Source organism: Halyomorpha halys, unplaced genomic scaffold, assembly GCF_000696795.3.
Source record: "Halyomorpha halys isolate HHAL.00 unplaced genomic scaffold, Hhal_1.1 Scaffold251.1, whole genome shotgun sequence".
NCBI classification, from domain to species: domain Eukaryota; kingdom Metazoa; phylum Arthropoda; class Insecta; order Hemiptera; family Pentatomidae; genus Halyomorpha; species Halyomorpha halys.
In genome coordinates this window covers 1209159-1230396 of record NW_027106674.1, presented here as the reverse complement: position 1 = coordinate 1230396, position 21238 = coordinate 1209159, and the positions used below count along the sequence as shown (strand labels likewise).

Here is a 21238-nt window from a genome sequence, read left to right as displayed (position 1 = left end):
ATCAATGTATAAACCGCGTTCAACGGACCCTTTGACCACTCTTTGATTGTATAAAATGTTTGTATATATGTAATCGATCTGTTGATATTTATATTTCAATCTATGATTGAAGCTAGTTGATAGTATCATCAACTATCTGCACATGCCCGATTCAGTTACTGTTACTACCGCCGTCAACCTCCTTTTTGGTGGCTGTAACAGCTACCACTGTCATTATCACCATCATCATGAACATCTGCTTTAAATGAATTTATTAATCCAAGAAGAAATCAAATATAATTTTTAATTAAATTGTGATTGGGTTGAAAAAGGTATAAATTACAAAGGTTGCATTTGAAATGAAAAAGGTTTCTATTGAAATCGGTTAGGTTTAAATTAAAATGGAATATTAGAAGGATGATAAACTTATCCTTATTTAGATTGATTAATAAATAGTTCCAATGTATATTCCTTTTTGATAATGTAAAGACCAGTGTTAAAATTAATTTAAATGATTTTCAGGCAAATCCCCAGGATACACAAATAAAAACATTTTTATTCTTTTATGTAAAGCTCATTGCTTAATATACAATTTTATCCGGATAAAACTTCATTTTATTAAATGGGGTAGCAAGCTGAAGTCAAAAAATGGATGTTAACAGTTTAGAATTCTCATATTAACTGATTATAAGTACCTCTCACAGTACTTAAGCATGAATCTTTCCTCCTTATTAACATACGAGAGGGTTGGCCAATCAGTTGTAAACATAGAAATAAAAAAAATTTTAAATATAAGAAGATGGTCAGGGTTGCGGTCAAAAAAAGAACAAATAGTTTACAGCTATTTGTAACAACTAACAAATAGTTGTAAACTGTTTGTTCTTTTTTTTACCGCAACCCTGACCATCTTCAAAAAAAATTTTTGTTTCTTAAATTTACACGCTTAACGTTTCTACCTAACCATCAACTTCAGGGCTTGAGCAATTTACTACACGAGCTGAGCAATTTTACTTTAAAACTTATTTAGTATTTCTGTTTAATTTATAGACTTTCAAAAATATATTATACTTATATCAGATTAGTTAACTGCTCTTCACTTCAATCTTTATATTCTTAACTTAAAATACCTAACAATTTCCTTTGATAAGATGATATATTTCTCTCTGGAATAAACTAGTAGTACTATAGTAGTAACCTCACTATAGCGGCTCGTGAAAATTTGATTCTATCCAATGTATTATCTAATAAACTCTTTTCGCCCATCTAATAAATTTTTTACCACTCTTCTTTTTACATCATGGAAGGTGATAGTTATTAAAAAATATGATCTGATATTAATCATCGATTGAGTTTTCATATTCTTTTCTCACTTTTCCAGAATCATCACCGGTTTTGTTCGAATATGAAATATGCCCAGCACAAAGACTTGGAGTTCATTCGAAATATTGGTATTTCTGCTCACATTGATTCAGGAAAAACTACATTAACAGAAAGAATTTTGTTCTACACTGGGAGAATAAATGAAATGCATGAGGTGTAGTAATTGTCTAATGTGATATAAGTTATTGTACCTTCATATTACGGTAACATTGATGTAATTTGTTTTTTAAAGGTTAAAGGAAAAGATAATGTTGGTGCTACAATGGACTCAATGGAACTAGAAAGACAAAGGGGTATCACAATTCAGTCAGCCGCCACTTACACTGTGTGGAAAGACTATAATATTAATATTATTGATACCCCTGGTTGGTTGTTACCTTTTGCAATTGATTTAATCTTATGTTTGTGTGTGTGTGTAATATATTTTGATATAGCATTTATAAATAAGAATAGGAAGACCAGGTGCTCCCCATTGAGTTACTGTTATTCTCTTAGTTAAAAACAGTTTATTTGTGGCTGGCTAGATTTGTTTTCAAATGTATGTACTTTTCCCCATTTAATTTTGGATCAAGTTTAACTACAAAATATGTTGCTTTTTCAGTGTAATATAATTTCTCGTCTGCATATTGCAGGTGTTTCTCATAAATTTTGGCAGAAAAGCTGGAACTGTGTCTTGCCTGGGTTCACTATTGTTCTGGCTTTATCCACCCATTCTCCAAGATCCTGAATTTTCTGCAGATAAGTCTCAAGTGCTTTGATATCACTGCTTGTGGCCCTAATTTTGATTGAAAGAGTTCTACAATATCGTTTAACATCACTGTTTAAAGGAGTGGTCTTAGTACCGTTATGTATAGGGCTGCACCTTATCTAACTGTAGCACTCCTGGTCCACATTTGTTCACCCGAACAAGGTACCCACGTTCTGTACCTCAGCTGGTCCAGCTCTCCTGGTCTTAGTCTGTTTCTGCTATATCTTCTCCCGGTGGCTAACTGATGCTGGGTGGGGTTGAGCCCTTTTCTATGTAAAGTGCATGGGGACCACCACTTCCTTCCATCCATAGATGAGTCCTCTTAAGTTATATAGAGATAGCTCTTTTCTATCTATTCGGCAAAATCTTTCTTAGCAACCTGGGTCAGTACCCTTCTAGAGCATTGGAATTCTCTTCCATGTATTCTGCTGTTTCAGGGACTCCACTGGTGGGCCACCCGTTCTTTCTGAAGCTCTGCAGCTTTTCCTAGAACTCATTGTGTCTTTTAGGTCGCTCAGTCTTCAATCTTGTGTCTCTTACGTCACTGAATCTTGAATCTTGTGTAGATGGTAAGGATGAACCTTTCCAGAGTAGCGCTCTTCCAGCTCACCAACTTTCCAGTTCACTCCATTATGGAGCCTCCCACTGGATCTACTTCCATCGTTTCAGGGTCTCACCGTTCCTATCCTAGAGTCCTTCTGGTAGTGCAACCTGCCCCTATCTCCTCACTTCATATTTAGCAACATCCTCCTTCAGGATGAGGTCCATGTACATCGTTGCAAAAAAAATATAACTTTTAATTTTTTATGAGAAGATTGTGGTGCAAACACTTTTGAATTAAATTGCTCAAATAATCTATTTAATTATCATGTTTTGATAATTGTAGCTGTTTTCTTTATTTTTAGGTCATGTAGATTTTACGGTTGAAGTTGAGCGAGCTCTTAGGGTTCTCGACGGTGCTATTCTTGTCTTATGTGCAGTAGGTGGAGTTCAAAGTCAGTCACTGACTGTCAATCGTCAGATGAAAAGATACAATGTTCCTTGCCTAGCATTCATTAATAAGTTAGATCGGCTTGGAGCTAATCCAAAGAGGGTTCTTTCTCAAATACAGTGAGTGAATTTTGAATCAAAAGAGATTTCTTTATATAAACTGATCTCCAATTCTATGACGTCTACAGAAGTCCTAACATTTTCATTTATTATATTTATTTTAAAAGTAATATGTAGATTTTATTTCTTAGATATTTTTTAAAATTAACTTGTTAATATAGATTTAATTGGTAATTTCTAAAATTAAATTAATTGGTTTTCATTAAAGTTTATTTATATTTTCTAGGAGTAAATTAGGGCACAATGCAGCTTTTCTGCAATTACCAATTGGTCTGGAAAATGATTGTAAAGGTGTAATAAATCTGATTGGAAGAAAAGCCCTCTATTTTGAAGGAGATTTTGGGTTAGTATATGATAATCTATTTTATACTGTATTTGATTTATATCTAGAGGTCGTGTTTGTAGTACATAGTCATACTGATAGTTTTGATCTCTTTGCATAAGATGTGGTATTTATATTTGTTTAATCTGCATCAGGTCTTCGTCTTTCTAGTAACAAGAAACACACCCCTGATAATCTCAGATTGTTGAAGATTGTTCAACATCTTATTAATTGTTTTTTATTCTCTTCAATTAAACATATATTGATTTGATGTTTATTAGGATTATTTGAAATACTAGCATAATTTCAATTCAATTCAATAATTCCTATGTTTGTAGCTTCTACAAGTTTATATACAGAAAGAAAAATTATTACAAAATATTTATTGGTATAATTTATCATTGTTACAGAGAGATTGTCCGTGAAGATGAAATTCCTAAAGAAATGGTGACTGAAGCAGAAGAGAAGAGACAAGAATTAATCGAATGTTTATCTAATACTGACGATACTTTAGGAGAAATGTTTTTAGGTAAAAAATTATTTTGTGTTAAAGTTTAAATAAAGGAAAAAAAAATGTTCTTTCATCTATTATTTACAAAAAAACAATCTATATATTCTGTTTTATTTTCTATACCATTGACATCCTTATTTTTTTTCTAACATTGAGTTTCTATTCTCTGTATTGTCTTTGTTGTTATTGTCTAAGTTTCTGATATTCAATTGAATAATAAAAACATGGCAATTTAAAGTTAAAGTAAGTCTTTTTCTTGTTAGTAGACCATTGCTTGAAATTAAACTCTCAGGAACCCTCAACTATTTTTTTTTTACCTTGAATATATTTTTCATTTTGTATAGTCCTTTTTTTCTTACTATTGTTAATTTTAAATAACTAATTTCAGTCCATCAGTAGGCAGAAATTAATGTGTATATTTGAAGGTGTGCATCTTTGCTCATTATATGCCCTAGAATTTTTTTTTTAATTTGTTACATAAATATTCATAACATATGGGATATGTATTTCAGCAAAAATAGATACAAGAACATTGATGAACTTTTACTCAATTCCATTTATTGTTTTATTTGTAATATTTATTATGTTTTTTTTGTCAAATTACTTTTAAGCGGTGCATTATACTTTGTGAATTTATTATTTCTTATAATTTTATTGCAGAAGAAAAAGTTCCGTCTGAAGAAGATATTGTAGCTGCAATCCGAAGGAGTTGTCTAAAAAGGACTTTTACACCTGTACTTTTAGGAACAGCTCTTAAAAACAAAGGGATTCAGCCTTTGTTAGATGCTGTTATTTCTTATTTACCATGCCCTGGAGATATACAAAATTTTGCAATAAACAACAATGAAGTCTCGTAAGTACTGTTATAAGTATGCTGGTATATTTATTTGATTTTTATGTAATTATTAATTATATTTTTCAAATGGAAATAAACCTGGAATTTTTTTTCTCTTATACCTCCATTTTTGTGGTGCAAGTTCTATTCCCATGAGAAAGGTCCAGTATTTATTTTATGACAATGCCATAGAACACCTCTTAGCCTCTACATACACATTATCTAAAATAGGTTAACTAATAAATATCTGTCAATTTACCTTGGAATGAATAAGGACATTTATCAAAACAAGTAAAGTTTGTTGTAACTTTACAATATATCATATTTCTATTGATGATTTTTTATTTTACTTTATTTATCTTAAATCTCAGCTAAGTGTTACTTCTGTTAATTCTTAAATCTGTAATCAGTGTTACTGTTATAAATTGTTTGAAATAATCATAAAGAATTAAACTTAATCTTTAATTTTTTTTCAATTGATGGTGAAATGTATTTAGAGGTTTCGCTATGTGTCCATGTGGTTAATAGTATGCTCGATTAATCCTTTCGATTATCAAATTTTAAGTGAATTAGAAGTATTATTGAGCTTAGCTCAAGAGGAAACAGAAGAGGATAAAGAAAGCAGTCAAGTGAAAATTATGAAACCTATGAGGCTATGTTATTACTTAAAATATGAATCAGATAAGATACAGGAACCAATAGAAATTGGCCTTTAAGAAATATTGCTGCTACGGACTTTGCGAGATGAAGGAGTCTAAAAAAAAAACAGGAAAGTTAAAATAACTGTAAATGTAATTATTTACTTTCAATAAAATACTTATGGCTTACATATATTTACTTATTATTAGGTCAAGTATAGTTATACTAATACCAAGGCATTACTGGTATTATTAGTAGCATTAAAAATGCTTAACCGTCCCTATATTATTTGTATTCTGTATTATTATTTGCTCTTTATTTCAATGTCTATATACAGTTGTATCAATTGCCCAGACTATTTGATTTTCTGGACTTGATTAGACTGGATAATCAACACTCTACTGTACTTACATGAACTAAATTAGACTTGAATTGAGGAGATATATTGTTTTAAGTCTTAGACAGTGACTAACTTCAAATATTAATTGCAGTTACATAAATGAATATTAAATAAAATTATAATTAATTTACCACTACAAAATTATATCTTTCTAAAATAATTAAAAGTAATTATTAATTTAAATTACTATAAATATATTTTTATCCTAGGGATAAGGATTCAAAAGTTTTGCTGAATCCAAGTCGAGACTCATCAAATCCTTTCATGGCATTGGCATTTAAATTAGAAGCTGGTAGATTTGGTCAGCTCACGTATATGAGATGTTATCAAGGCCATCTTCAGAGAGGTGATTATTTGTATAATGTTCGGACAAAGAAGAAGGTTAGTTTGTCCAATACAAGTGCATGTTTTAAAAATATTAATTTATCTTTAAATTCTAAGCAATTAATAGTAACTACAGTCTGTTTTGTATTAGCATTGAAATAGCTAAAAGGTTTGTCATCTTTTAAAAAAAAAACCTGTACCTGCTGTACTAGCAATTTTTATGGATCTGTTCTCAATGCTGTTATGGAATTGTTCTTAATTTTATCCTTCAAAATTCCTACCTTTTTATGTTTTAACTTGTTAGAAAAATATCTAGAAAATAAAAACTAAAAAGCAAAAGTAAAGTATAAATAAATGTAGTGTTTAGGCTATAGTCTTTCTTGATTGAGGCCTTTAATTGTAAAACTTGAACTGCATAAATTAAAATTTTTAAAAAGTTAGAATTTTTGTTAATTATGATGTTTTATCTTTTACCATTAGTCACTTACTCATAATAAATACCAAAATTATTCTTTTAAGAATATAAATTTCATAAAAAAATATTCTTTCAAAAATCTATTGTATTTACTAAGTTTTTTACAAAAATAATTTTTGTAATTATAATATTTTATTTTTAGGTCAGAGTAGTACGCCTTGTTCGATTACATGCTGATCAAATGGAAGATGTATATGATGTTTATTCTGGAGATATTTTTGCTTTATTTGGTGTTGATTGTTCAAGTGGTGATTCCTTTGTCAAAGATACAAAATTGAATTTAACTATGGTAATAATAAAAAATTTCTTATATACTTGATAGGTTGTAAAATGAAATATCAATCAAGCAATGGATTTTATTGGTTTAAAAGTACTGAAGGTTTTTAAACTGTTGTTTGTAAAATCTTTGCTCTGTATTATTTAATTTTCGTTTATACTCATTTTATTCTATTGAAAATGAAATGGCTTTCTAATAATATTGCTGAGAATTCTTTGTGATTGTAAATACCTAATGAAAGAAATAAAATAATGATAGTGTATCAGAGGCTGCCACTATGGTGATATTTTCCTACAAATTGGTTGCCATCTTAAAGGAAATTTATCATAGATCTGGAAAATGGTGTCAAAAGTAAGGAAATTTACATTTGCAGTAGAACAATTTAGGTTTTTATGGAGAAAAAAGTGGTTTTATTGGAAGACCGTTAAAAAATCATGTCCTAACAAGGCTTGAGGTAGCAATATTGATATCGATATTATATCAGAACTAAAATATCGAAATATCGATATCGAAAATTTATTGAATTAAAGTAATAATAATTATAAAATGATAACATAGAAAGATATAGTAAGACTTATTTTATGTCATACCTAATCAAAATACATAAGAAACTCTTAATAACTATAAAACAAACCAACACCATGACAACCTTATCATAAACATAACAAATATGAACTAAAATATAATTTTGTTATTGAAGGAAATTTAAAAATAGAATATCGATGTTTTATTTTGAAAATTACATATTTTTTTTCGATATTTTACATTGTAGTAATATCGATATGGAATATTAGCAACAATATTCCAATATTATTTTATCGAAATATCGATATTTTGTTTAAAAATACTAGAACATTGTATAGAATAATTAAAAAGGAATGTTGATATTTTATTTTGTTATTACATATTTATTTCGATATTTTAAGCAGTTCAATATCGATATGGAATTTAAGCAACAATATTCTGATATTATTTTATCGAAATATAGATATTTTGTTGAAAATGATTATAATATCATATAGAGATTTTAAAATAGGAATATCGATATTTTATTTTCATAATTTCATATTTATTTCAAGATTTTGTATTGTTGTAATATCTAAATGACTAAAATATCATATAGAGATTTTAAAATAGGAATATTGATATTTTATTTTAATATTATAGATTTATTTCGATATTTTAAACAGTTGCAATATTGATATGGAATATAACCAACAATATTCCGATATTATTTCATTGAAATATCGATATTTTGTTGAATGTGACTAAAATATCATACAGAGATTTAATATCGATATGGAATATTAGCAACAATATTCCGATATTATTTCATTGAAATATCGATATTTTGTTGAATGTGACTAAAATATCATACAGAGATTTTAAATTAGGAATATCGATAATTTATTTTGCTATTACACATTTTTTTCGATAGTTTACATTGTAATATCGATATGGAATTTAAGCAACAATATTCCGTTATTACTTAATCGAAATATCGATATTTTCTTGAAAATGACTTAAATATCATATTGAGATTTTAAAATAAAAATATTGATATTTTATTTTGATATTATAGATTTATTTCGATATTTTACACTGATGTAATATCGATATGGCATATAAGAACAATATTCTGATATTATTTTATCAAAATATCAATATATTGTTTAAAATTGAATAAAATATTATATAGGGATTTTAAAATAGGAATATCTCCTAAATAAATTCTCCTCCTTAATTTATCATTGTATACTTCACATATAAATTTTATTAACTAATAACTTAAAACTTCTTCTCTACTAGCAACAATTCCGGCTCATTTTAGTGGTTTTCTGTTTTGGTGCAGCCTTCTTCTTCTTTTGTGGTTTGGGTTCATACTCACAATCTGAGCAGGAACAATCATCACATCTATATCTTCCTGAAGATTTTTTCTTTTTACCATATGTTTTGCTATCTGAACATGAGCAAGAATCAGACCCATCCATACAATCCGAGCAGGAACAATCAGAAGATTCATAACCTCCTCTTTTAGATTTCGGTTTCACCTTCTTCGGCTTCTTCATCTTAGACGGAACCGGGCCACAGTCTGTTCCCAAAGGACAGCTACCCTTTGGCATCTTGAGTCTGGAATAATTCATCCAGCTGGAGAAAGAATAAGGACTAGACCGAAAAATAAAGTGTTATCAGCAGGGGGCTGTAAAGCTTCCAGCAGTTACCAGTCGACTTCCAGCAACAGTTCTAAATTGAAAAAGGATGGTAGAACTTATGAATTATATACAAATGAATAAATTAAATGGAAATATTGTTTCTAATCTACGATTTCGATATTATCAACAATGTTGAATATCGAACTGAATATGAATCATAAAAATAAAATATCGAAATACCTTATTTTAGCTGTTCATAAAATGTTATAGTTTTCTTTCATAAAATATTGATATTGCTATAAAATAAAATATTGAAATATCGTTTCTATTCTTCGATACCGATAGGAACATGAATTTATCAATTTTAAATATTGAAAACTATTTTCATGCTTTTTATAAAATTTCCTTAATTTTAAAACCAAATACTGATATTTCTAATAAAAAAATATCGATATCGATATTTTCAAAATTGTTATATATTGAAATGAATATGAAATTATCAAAATAAAATATCGAAATACCTTATTTTAGCTTTTAATAAAATGTTATAGTTTTCTTTCATAAAATATCAATATTTCTATAAAATAAAATATCGAAATATCATTTTTAATATTTTATACCGATATTAGTAACAATTAAAAAACTTTTGAAAAACTGTTTTGAAGCTTTTTATAAAATTTTCTTAATCTTTTTAAGCCAAATATCGATATTTTGATGAGAAAATATCGGAATAGTTTTTATAATATTCTTATCGATATTTCGATAAAAAAATATCGGAATAGTTTTTCTAATCTTCTATATCGATATTAGTAACAATGTCGAATATCGAAAGGAATATGAAATTATCAAAATAAAATATTGAAATTCCCTACTTTAGCTTTTCATAAATTTTATAGTTTTCTTTCATAAAATATCTATATTTCTATAAAAATAAATATCGAAATATCGTTTCTAATCTTCGATATCGATATTGATAACTTTGTAAAATATTCAAAGGAACATGAATTTATCAATTTAAAATATCGAAAAACTATTTTTAAGCTTTTTATAAAATTTTCTTAATCTTTTTAAAAAAAAATCGAAATATCGATATCGATATTATCAACAATGTTAAATACTGTAAGGAGTATGAAATTTTCAAAATGAAATATTGAAATACCTTGTTGATAATCTTCCAAATCGATATTATTAAATATGTCAAAATGGATATTAAATTATTTAATCTAAATATCGATATATCACTTTTAATTTGTCTAGTACTTTTAAACAAAATATCGATGTTTCAATAAAATAAAATTAGAATACTGTTTCAATTAACAATATAGATATTAATAACATTATCAAAGATCGAATGGATTTTATATTGAAACAATATATCGATCTTTTGGTAAAATAATATCGGAATATTATTGCTAATGTTAGAAATCAATAATTATAAAAATATCAAATATCGAAATGAATATGACATTATCAATATTGATTATCGAAATACCATTATTAACATTTTCTTTAGCAAAATATTGATATTTGGATTAAATAATATCGGAATATCTTCACCACAGTATATTTTTCCATGAATATTTCAATAATATTGAATATATGACCATAGTTATACATTTTTAGACATTTCTTTTATTTATCTCTACTTTTAAGGTGCGACTTTTATTATTTTTTTTTTAAGAAACCGATGTTATCGGAGGAAAATATCGATATTTCGATATTATCGGTTACTGGATATCGATATTAAAATATCGGATATCGCAGACAAAATATCGATATCGATATCCCATCCCTACCTGAAACACCCTGTAATAGAATTATAGCTATATATTTTTTTCTTGGAAAACTAAAATTGAGTTAGAAAAATTAAAATAATTTTTTTTCTACATTCAGTTATTCAAGAGACTTATGTTTTCCATTAATGTGACTATTATTGTTAGTGGAAATTACTTTTTTATGTTAATAAAAAGGTATTTTAGTCCATGTTTATCTCACGCTATACCTATAATTCTTCTCTAAGGTTGAAACCGCAGTGGTACAGAGACCTTTTGTAAATAGTTGTTGTCTGGGGCTTAAGGGCGTAAAACCCTGAGGTCATCAACGCCCATTTTTGTAAATAGTTCGAGTTCTGACAATATACAGATTCTCCACATTAGTCCTTAGTATTTGCAGTTACTGCACCCTTGCTCAGATGCCACTAGTTTTTAATAAAAATCTTGAAAAGTCAAAAAAATTTCAGTTAAACTCATGAAAAAATCAGGAATTTAAGTGACCAAAATTTGAATTTTATTGAATATTAATATAATCCTTTAATTTTTCAGGAGTCCATTCATGTGCCAGATACTGTTGTTTCCATGTCGATTGTACCTAAAGACTCAAAGGACCGTGATCAGTTCAGCAAAGCTATTGCACGATTTACAAAAGAAGATCCAACTTTCCAGTTCTCTTATGATTCCGATAATAAAGAGACTATTGTCTCTGGTATGGGAGAGCTTCATCTTGAAATTTATTCTCAGGCAAGATTTAAATCGATTTGTAAATTTCAGTTTCATTAATTAAATTAAATAACTTTTTACTTTCACTAAGGGAAAGCGTGCAAAATTTCAAATTCAAGTTTTTAACAGTTCTTCTTAAGTAATTGGTCAGTCTAACTCAAAAATAAAAAGTACAAAATTTAAATTATATATTTAAGGCGGGTATATTAGTTATTGGGTGTGATAGCAACTTTTTCGATTAAATAAACTGAGCAGAAGTGCCACTTTGTAGAAACTATTTTTCACATTTTTCCAATTTTCTTGAAAATGGCTCTAACAATTTTGATTAAACTCATTATATGAACATACAATTAAGTTTTCTTTGATATCAGATAGGCCTCATTGAAATAGTTTGATAGGACTTGAATGCAGGTTTTTCAGATCTTTCTCTAAAGTACTTTTAATTTGTTGAAATAATTAACTATATCATGTTTTTATATATAATGGAAAATGGATAAATATAAATTATGAGAAGATTTGATAATTAACTTAAGCAGATAAGAGGCAAAACATGTTTCTGGAAATAAGAGTTGTAATAAGATTTATTATATTCCATTGGCAAGCCAAAGATTTTAGACAAAAATAATATATATAATGTATAAAGTCTTAGAAAGTAATGGAGATTGACCAAAAATGCATTACTAAAACACGAGTTTGGATGAATTTGGATTGTTCTATTTAATGAGTCAGTTAAATCTTTTCTTGTGATGAAATAGGTTTTTTTTAACTTAACCTAGATATTTGATATATTTGAGCCTTTCAGTTGACAGGATGGCTAATACAATAAAATTCATATTATTTTCAACATTGAATAAATAAATAATTTAGACGAGGATCTAAATTTTATTAAATTGTTATATTTCTGTCATACTTTTGCAATGAGAAATATTATTAAATGTACTTTTCTGGAAACTGTTGAAATTTGAGTTAGTCAATGTCAATTGAAAGGTTCATTTGAAAAATTAAAATGAGTAAGTATTGCCACAGTGAATAATTTAGAAATATTTATTAGTATATATTAAAGTATTATTTAATATTTATTATATAATGTAATATTTATTAGTAAATATTTATAGTATTACCACAGTGAATAATTTAGAAATATTTATCCTGAAATGAATAAAGATTAGTAAGAACTCAAAGTAGGGTGGTAAGTGAAAGTTATATGATGCGCACACAGTACCAGATTTTTTAACCTTTTTATAGTAGAATAATTTTTTCAACTCTCCTATAAACTTCCACTTATGACAAAATCAAACTGACTCTCTTCTTTTTTTAATTATTATTATAAATTCTATATTTTAACATTTTTGAACTTAATAAGGTGTTCATTTCTTTTTAATTTAGAGCTTTTAAAAAATTATACTATAATTTGTAATTACAGAGAATGGAAAGGGAATATAACTGCCCCGTGATACTGGGTAAACCAAAGGTTTCTTTTCGAGAAACTCTTGTTCAGCCATGTGAATTTGATTATTTACACAAGAAGCAATCTGGCGGAGCTGGTCAATTTGCTAGAGTTATTGGTGTTTTAGAGGTAAGCCAAAGTATAGAGTTATCTCTAGGGTGTACAGCCTCATTAAATTCCTCCAAGATTAACAATTAAGCTTCAATATTTTGTGTTTAGAAAAAATCAGGAATTATACTTGAATATTTCATGTTGGGAAATATTGGGAATCATGCTTGAATTTTTCATGTTGGGAAAAAATCGGGATTTGCTCTTGAAAAACGGCTAGTTAAATAGTTTATTAATTAATTAATTTTTTATTATTAAATAATTATATTTTTCCATTAGTACTTTGACAAATGTATGAAATATTTAGGAGAGGAGTAATATTCTGTATTGAAATATTGTTAATCTGAGACAGTCTCAAAATTCATTTTCATTATTATATGGAATTGTATTGTACAAATTATTAGAAATAAAATTTTATCCAGTTAATTGATGAAAAGTGCCTTGAATTTTACAGTTCACAGCTTTGAAATCATTGAATTATTATTGATTTTTCTTGCTAAATCACTGGATACCCAGTGTGATATTTTTTAAATTATTGTACAGTATTATTTCAACTAGTTTCCTTCCATAACATAATGAATAAAAATAAGAAGAAATTCAATCACTGCTTATATTGAAATTTAGTTTTAATAAACTAAACTAAAATAAAGTAAACTTACTGGATACCATGAAACACATTAAAGTTTCCTTTGTGCTGCAAAGTTTATGGTACTTAAGTGGATACTGGTTCCTGCAAAGTTTATGGTACTTAAGTGGATACTGGTTCAAGATGCTCTAAACTTTTATTATAATTTTATTATGCTCTAACTTGTTATATTCTATGTATAATATATATATATATATTGGGTTCTGTTTGGAGTTTGCAAATGAAAATAATAGTAAGAAAAGTGGTTAGTAAAAGTTTTAAATTTGGGAAAGAATTGTATAGAAGAATTTATGGGACAAAGGCAATTAGCCGCCATTTAAAGAATTTTAGAAGAAAAAATGAAAACAAAGTAAAGGTATCCTTGAATGACTAAGTGGTCGAAACGTTGGAAGTTTAAAAAGAATAAAGTTGAGAAAAAGGATCAAAATTGTTTTTAAATAAATTGTTATATTAATTCATTTCTATTTAAATTGTTGATAGTTGTTTTTTATTCTTTTTAAATATTAAGATAAATTAAATAATAAGTTGTAGTTTAATGAATATTGTTAGTAATATAGATTTACTTACAGCCTCTTCCTCCAGAACAAAATACTCAATTAGTTTTCAAAGATGAAACATCAGGACCTAATATCCCTAAGCAATTTGTTCCAGGAATTGAAAAAGGTTTCCGTCTTATGGCCGAGAAAGGTTAGTCCATTAACGTCACTCTTAATTAAATCATCCTTCTACCATGTTTTAATTATTTAAAATATTCCTTAATAATTTTTAAATTAACATTATAGGCCTTTTATCTGGACATAAGTTGGCGGGTATTAAATTCAGACTACTGGATGGTGCTCACCATGTGGTAGATTCAAGTGAACTAGCATTTACTTTAGCTGCTCAAGGCGCTGTCAAGCAAGGTACTTCTTTACTTTTGGAAATACATGTTTTGTATGTGTGCATGTGTGCCATCATACAATTGAATGTTCTTTAATATGAGATAGATCTTATCCTCAATGAAATAACTTGACTTGGTTTCAATGATGAATGATTAAAAAAGCTTCCTCTGAATAACCTTTAATTCTTCTGTTTATTTGAAATAAATAACTAGTCCCCATTGTTGGTTGTAATAAACAATGGATAAATACAAAATATTGAAAAAGTTTTTGAACAACTAAAGGTAAAAAAAGGAAAAATAGAGACAGGTTTGAATTGGTAAAAAATTATATACATATGTATAGAACTCTGTTATCTTTTGTTAGATTGTTGTATTCTTGGAAGGAAAAAAATTGTATATTCATTATTTACACCTCAGTAATCCTAAAATATGAATTTTTAAGCTACAGAATAATCAAAAAATTTTGTTAGAAATTTTTGCTTGGTCCTTTTCTTAAATTTTTTAAAGAAAAGATTTTTTCCCTTAAATTTCAAAAATAGCGATAACTTGAACACAAGTCCATCAATCTACTCAAAACTTAGGGATGTAAGTAGGGTGGTTAGTGAATGTTATGTGATGCGTGCACCGCTCCATATTGATTTGTTTAAAATTTAAACAGACTCTTCCCAGTTGAATTGTTAACATTTATACATTTTTGGTTGCCGAATGTATGACAGCACTTATTAAATTTATTGATTATTATTTTTATTGTGAACCACTTTGTTGTACCTAGATCTAGATGTTGAAAAACTAGTCTTTTCTTTGACTGAATACAAACTGTTTGGTGACCGTAATGAACTTTTTCCTTCACTTGTCACAGTTACCAAAATGAACTTTAATTTTTTCACCACAGTTTTGAATTGGTTCTTGATTAAACTATGCTTTTTAATTTTTAAGCAAATATACAAAATTAAATTCATAATTCAAAATAGCGACTTCTACTTAAGAACTAGATATAAAGTGTTTTTTTATTTGTTAATGAACCAATAATTGTAATAATTTCAATTTTTATTGAAGGATTTTCCTTATCATCTTCTTTCGATCTATTATTTTCAATAGTGAACTTTTGTAATTGACCTAGAAAAAAAATTTTAGGGTTCAAATTTCAAGATACGTAGAATTCAAAAATTTAAAAAAAGCCGTCCCTCCGCCGACTATACTCTTCATCAATGCCAAATCAGACCTGTTTGCCATAGCCTTAAAACACATTTTAGTAGGGCCATAAGAAATCTAACAATACTGATGAAACTTGCCCAAAGTTTTCTCCTTAAAGATGTTTGTACGGAATAAATTCCTAAGAAAAAAACTGAAAAAAAAATAAGAAGAAAAGATAACTGCTCATAACTCAAAAATTATGCATTATTTTCTTATCATTTGAAAGATAATTAAATTTTTTACAAAACAAAAAAAAAAAATCACGATCAGGCCATTATTAGTAAAGATAAAACTGATTGGACTTAGTAAACAAACATGTTTTGGCTCAATATTTTTAATAATTTATTATTACAAAGGTAAATTTTTGAAAATAATAATAATAAAATAAGAAAAAAAAATGATACTCACTCAAAATTTAAGGTTTTACGTTTCAAAAAACAGAATTTTCTGGAATTTGGCATTAAAGTCACCCCAGGATGATCCTCATGAACAACTTTTTCTAGGTTTGGTATAATGATTCCAAATCATATTTTTATTGTTTGTTATTTATAGAATCAATAAATTATCAATTTAATTTTAAACCACTGTGTAATAATTTGTAGTGTTTTTCTCATTTATTAGTTAGTATATTTTAACTATCATTTTTAATTATTCAGTGGTAGTATTCCAGATCCAAACGAGTTTACTGAAGTCATTAACTTAATGTCTATTTATGTTTTCAGTATTTGAAGAAGGGCTTTGGCAAATTCTTGAGCCAATTATGGCAGTTGAAGTTACAGTTCCTGAAGAATTTCAGGGAGCTGTTATGGGTATGTATAGTTGTAATATTTTCATTAAGTTTTGTTTTGTTGGGTATATATGTATATATTGGGTTGCTTCACATCTAATAACCAATTGAATCCACATCTCTTTAAGAATTTAGACTTATGACATTAATACAGTTATACATTATAGGTCACAAGATTAATGTCAGTTGTTCTCTAGTAAGTACTTCCTTGATTTGAATTGTATCTTATCCTGATTTTAACTCAGAGGCTTAAGGAAGCCTTTTCATACAAAATACTCTTGTATTTTATTCTTATTAAGTTCATGTTACAATTGTTAAATTAAAAAATATTTTTCATTCATACAATTAATTTTCTCTGATAATTTCAGATTTCAGAAACTATTTTTTTTTTCATTTTTAAGAAAAAATACTAAACCTATAGGTTAGATGATATTTTTGATAGAAAGACAATGAAAATTGCATTAAAAATATGTATCATTTCTCCAAGATTCCGGTCTAATCAGTACTTCAAAAATTATGGCTTGAATTCAAGATTCTTAAATTTTGTAAATCCTTCAATTCTAAAAATATAAAAATGTATGTAGCGGGGTTTCCACAACTTTTTTATGAAAATAAAAGCGAATATTAAAAAGTAGATCTTATCTGCAAATTCCTTGTTTTCTCTTATTGTGTCAACTACACTGTTGTCTGATAATTGTGAGGCATGTCTAGAAAGTGGAAAGGATATTTTTGTATATGTTATAAAATGGCTGTTGTGATATACGATACTTATTTTTCCGTGTACATCACCTTTCAGTTCTATGCAGGGTGTAAATCATCACAAAAGCTTTTTAATGGACTCCTCGTAGAACTGTCCCACCATCGTCCATTTCAAGACCTTTTGTTTCAATTTTTTTTTTTTTTTCAATCTTCAGGAAGGTGAAAAGATGAAAATCTCCATCAACATGTCCCAACCAGACAAGTTCAAAAGCTCTTTAGTGGCATTGGTGTTATGCGGGCTTTGTCTTCTAACAAACATACTTCCTTCGTCAACATTCCATTTGTTTTGAATTGCTCTCTTGAGCTTTTTTATGATCTCACAGTATTGTGCTGCAGTAATCATCTTTCTCTGAAGCAAAAAAATCAATCAAAATGATCCCGGTTCAGTTCCAAAACTCATTGAGCCATGATTGTTTTGGCTGATGAATTGAGATTTTGAATTTAGTATAGATGGGGAACCAGTGTGTGTCTCCTCCTCCCCCCTGTGATGTCTCTTTTACCTCAGGGGTATAATGAGCCCTGTTTTATCATGTTTTATCACCAATCATAATGGAAGCCAGAAAATCTTCACCTTCCAATTCAGATCACTCGAGGAACTTGCAAGCGCTTGCGACCCGATTAAATTTGTGCTGATTTTTCAGTTCTTTTAGAACAAATCTTGATCACAATTTTCAATATCCTTGTGTTTCAGTGATAGTTAAAAAAAGGTCTAGAAATTTTTGAAAACATCACAAACATTTCATCCAATGTCAATTGGTTGCCTTGACAAAAGTTTTCTTAATTTTTTGCTCCAAATTTTTTGGTCACAATTGAAGGTATTTCTCTAATGCTTGTATGAATAATTGTTCTTCCTTTATTTTAGACTCATGACACCACTTAAATACACTCGTTTGGTTAATAGCACCTTTGCCATAACCACTCTTGATCTATGCAAAATATAATCGAAGTTTTTCCTTATCACAGCAGGCAACTTGCACTTGATGGGATTTCTGACATTTCACAGAAACGGACACTATGAGATGATTTTTGATAATGATACAGGTCTCCAGTGCTCAGTGTGTTCAGGAGACCCCTCACTACCCCTCTTTGTTGCCAACTTCTGAAAATAAAATTCACACGGCATGGCAGTCCAACTTACTTTCTGGAGATGCCTCATAAAAAGCAATAGTGATTAGTGAAATAATAGAATTAGGCCACAAAATTTTCATACAACATATGTACACATCGGTTATAATGAGCCTCTTAATTTTAATAATAAAGAATTAAGCTAAATTATGAAACATTTGTTATGAATTTATAATATTTTTTCCATAGGTCAACTAAACAAAAGGCATGGTATTATAACTGGAATAGAAGGAAGTGATCAGTGGGTTACTGTTTTTGCTGAGGTTAGTTTAATTTTTTTATATATTACTATGAGTTTTATGTTATAAAAGTATGTGAAAATTATTAAAAATACAAATCGATAGGCTTGTTTCTGTCCATGTATGGGATTTATACCTACTAAAACCACCTTCCTACACCTATTTTCCACCCTCCACTAGACTAACAATGGACAATACTTCATGGAGGGAAAGTGGCTGTGTATCACCTCATTATGTTTGGCTATCTCCTGGCTCGCCTTTCCTCCTGCTTCTTTCTCAGTTGCTTTATGGTCTGTACTACCTGATGTAAGTTGATAACTTCCTGTTGAAGATAACATCACCATATTAAAAATCATCACCATATTAAAAATTGTGTAACCCTTATCAAGTCACGTGTGTTATGCACATTTTTGTTGCAAGAGCCAGCTAGAAAACTCCCTTTTGAATCCCGGAACACCATTGTGAGAACTTCCTAGCAGACCAAGAAGGTTTGGCTCCCACTTGCGTGGCCTCTACAATTCTCCCTTGTCCTTTACTTGTTCTCTTAAGTGTAGTTGTGGAACCAAAACTCATCTCAGATTTTTTGATCATGAAGCAATAAGTGTAGCACCCTATAAGCTGAAATCTTAGGAAAACCAAGTTCATGATGGATACTTTCAACACTTATGTCAACTTCAATAAGGCAACAAACAGATTTAATTTGGTTTTCTCTCAAACTTTTTCTAAACCAATGATCATTGATTTAAATATAAGAAGATGGTCAGGGTTGCGGTAAAAAAAAAAAAAAAGAACAAATAGCAAATAATTTATAACTATTTGTTCTTTTTTTTTTTTTTTGACCGCAACTCTGACCATCTTCTTATATTTAAATTTTTACGGTTAACTATATGTACATATAGATCATTGATTTAATTTTCCGCTGTTCCTTATCCTTCAGAGGGAGCTTTGTGAAGGATTGGTTTCACTAAACCTTTAGAATTTTCTTTTTTTTTCTTGTATATTTTATATAATTATGTAGCTGTCTCCTCTGATAGCTTTAAAAATCCAAATCTGTTGGGAGAGATCTTAAACAATCCTCTTGTCTATGTTATTCTTATCAAGTTAAAATAACTTTTAGTTGTTCTTATGTTATCCAGCTTAGTAACTTTAGACATCCATTTCAGCCGCCACAATGCTACTACTTCTAATAAGCAAAACATAACTAATTTATAAATCCTGAGAAAACAATTATGTGCCTTCTGGAACAAATGCAATGCTTCAAGTGTCCACTTCAACAAAGATTCTAGTGATCTATCATTCATATTTAGGATTTATATATGAGTTTATGTTTTTCTCATTTTCATTTCATTATTAATTATGTGTTCAGAATGTTTTTGTAATTCAACTCTTGAAATATAAAAACCAAAATGTTATGAATTAATCAGTTATATTCCATAATTACTTATAATTTTTTTTAAATACTTAATGATGTTAATTTTGATGAAATTCTCATAGGTTCCTTTGAATGACATGTTTGGATACGTGTCGGAATTAAGATCTTCAACTCAGGGTAAAGGTGAATATGCAATGGAATACTCTCGCTATTCTCCAGCTCTTCCAGAAGTTCAAGACAAGGTTATTTTAGCATACCAAGAAAGTATGGGCATTCTTCCTCAACATAAGAAAAAGAAAAATTAGTCAGAATTTTATTTCATTGTTATTTTTTTATTTACCTAAGCAATTGACTTATAATTACTCATAATTTTTGTATTAATTATCTCCTGTTATAAACATAAACATTTTAAATTATTTGCTTTGCTATTTATTCAAGTCATTAGATTCTGGAAAAACATTTATTAAAAATGTTTTGATCACATAAAGTTTTGTTTTCTTCATTATAAAAGGTCAATAACAAGATATTGCTATGAATGTAAAACTGGATTTACATTGTATTTTATTAAATACAATTAAGTAATTATGATTATTATAAATATCAGTTACATGTAATAAAAATGTTTAACGTTTTTATCATTACTGACTAGAATAAGATAGTTGATATTGAAATGATAAATGATCCTGACCTAATATAATAGAATCATCATTCAAGATAAATAGTAGTTATTTTACTTTTTGATTAAAATTGTTTATTTTTTGCTTTTCCAATAATTTGTGTTTTTGCATTATAGAAAATGTATATTAGTGTTGGGTTGGCAAATAAGTCTATTTAGTTTTCTATTTTTTTTTTTTTCATTAAAATTAATTCTGCCCCATGGATTATTTATTCTGTCTACAAAAAAAAATAAAAAAATTTCTTCTTAATTAAATCACCATTGTATTTGTCATTGACCAGTTAATATAAAGGGAAATATCTACTGTGCAATATTATGCATTATTTATAATGTTATTCTAAATGAAAAAACTAGTAT

General features: G+C 28.1%; 1 protein-coding gene across 1 annotated transcript; it reads left to right on the top strand.

Moving 5' to 3' along the window:
* Nucleotides 1-1125: 1125 nt before the first annotated feature.
* mEFG1 (mitochondrial translation elongation factor G 1) lies at nt 1126-20659 on the top strand. Its single transcript, XM_014419796.3, has 16 exons — nt 1126-1283; nt 1358-1513; nt 1592-1724; nt 3013-3217; nt 3444-3560; nt 3950-4068; nt 4711-4903; nt 6134-6305; nt 6866-7012; nt 11475-11669; nt 13072-13224; nt 14419-14536; nt 14632-14751; nt 16646-16732; nt 18784-18857; nt 20328-20659. Exons 1-16 carry the CDS (start codon nt 1212-1214, stop codon nt 20508-20510), a joined length of 2244 nt encoding a protein of 747 aa, XP_014275282.1. The 5' UTR covers nt 1126-1211; the 3' UTR covers nt 20511-20659.
* The last annotated feature ends 579 nt before the right edge of the window (nt 20660-21238 follow it).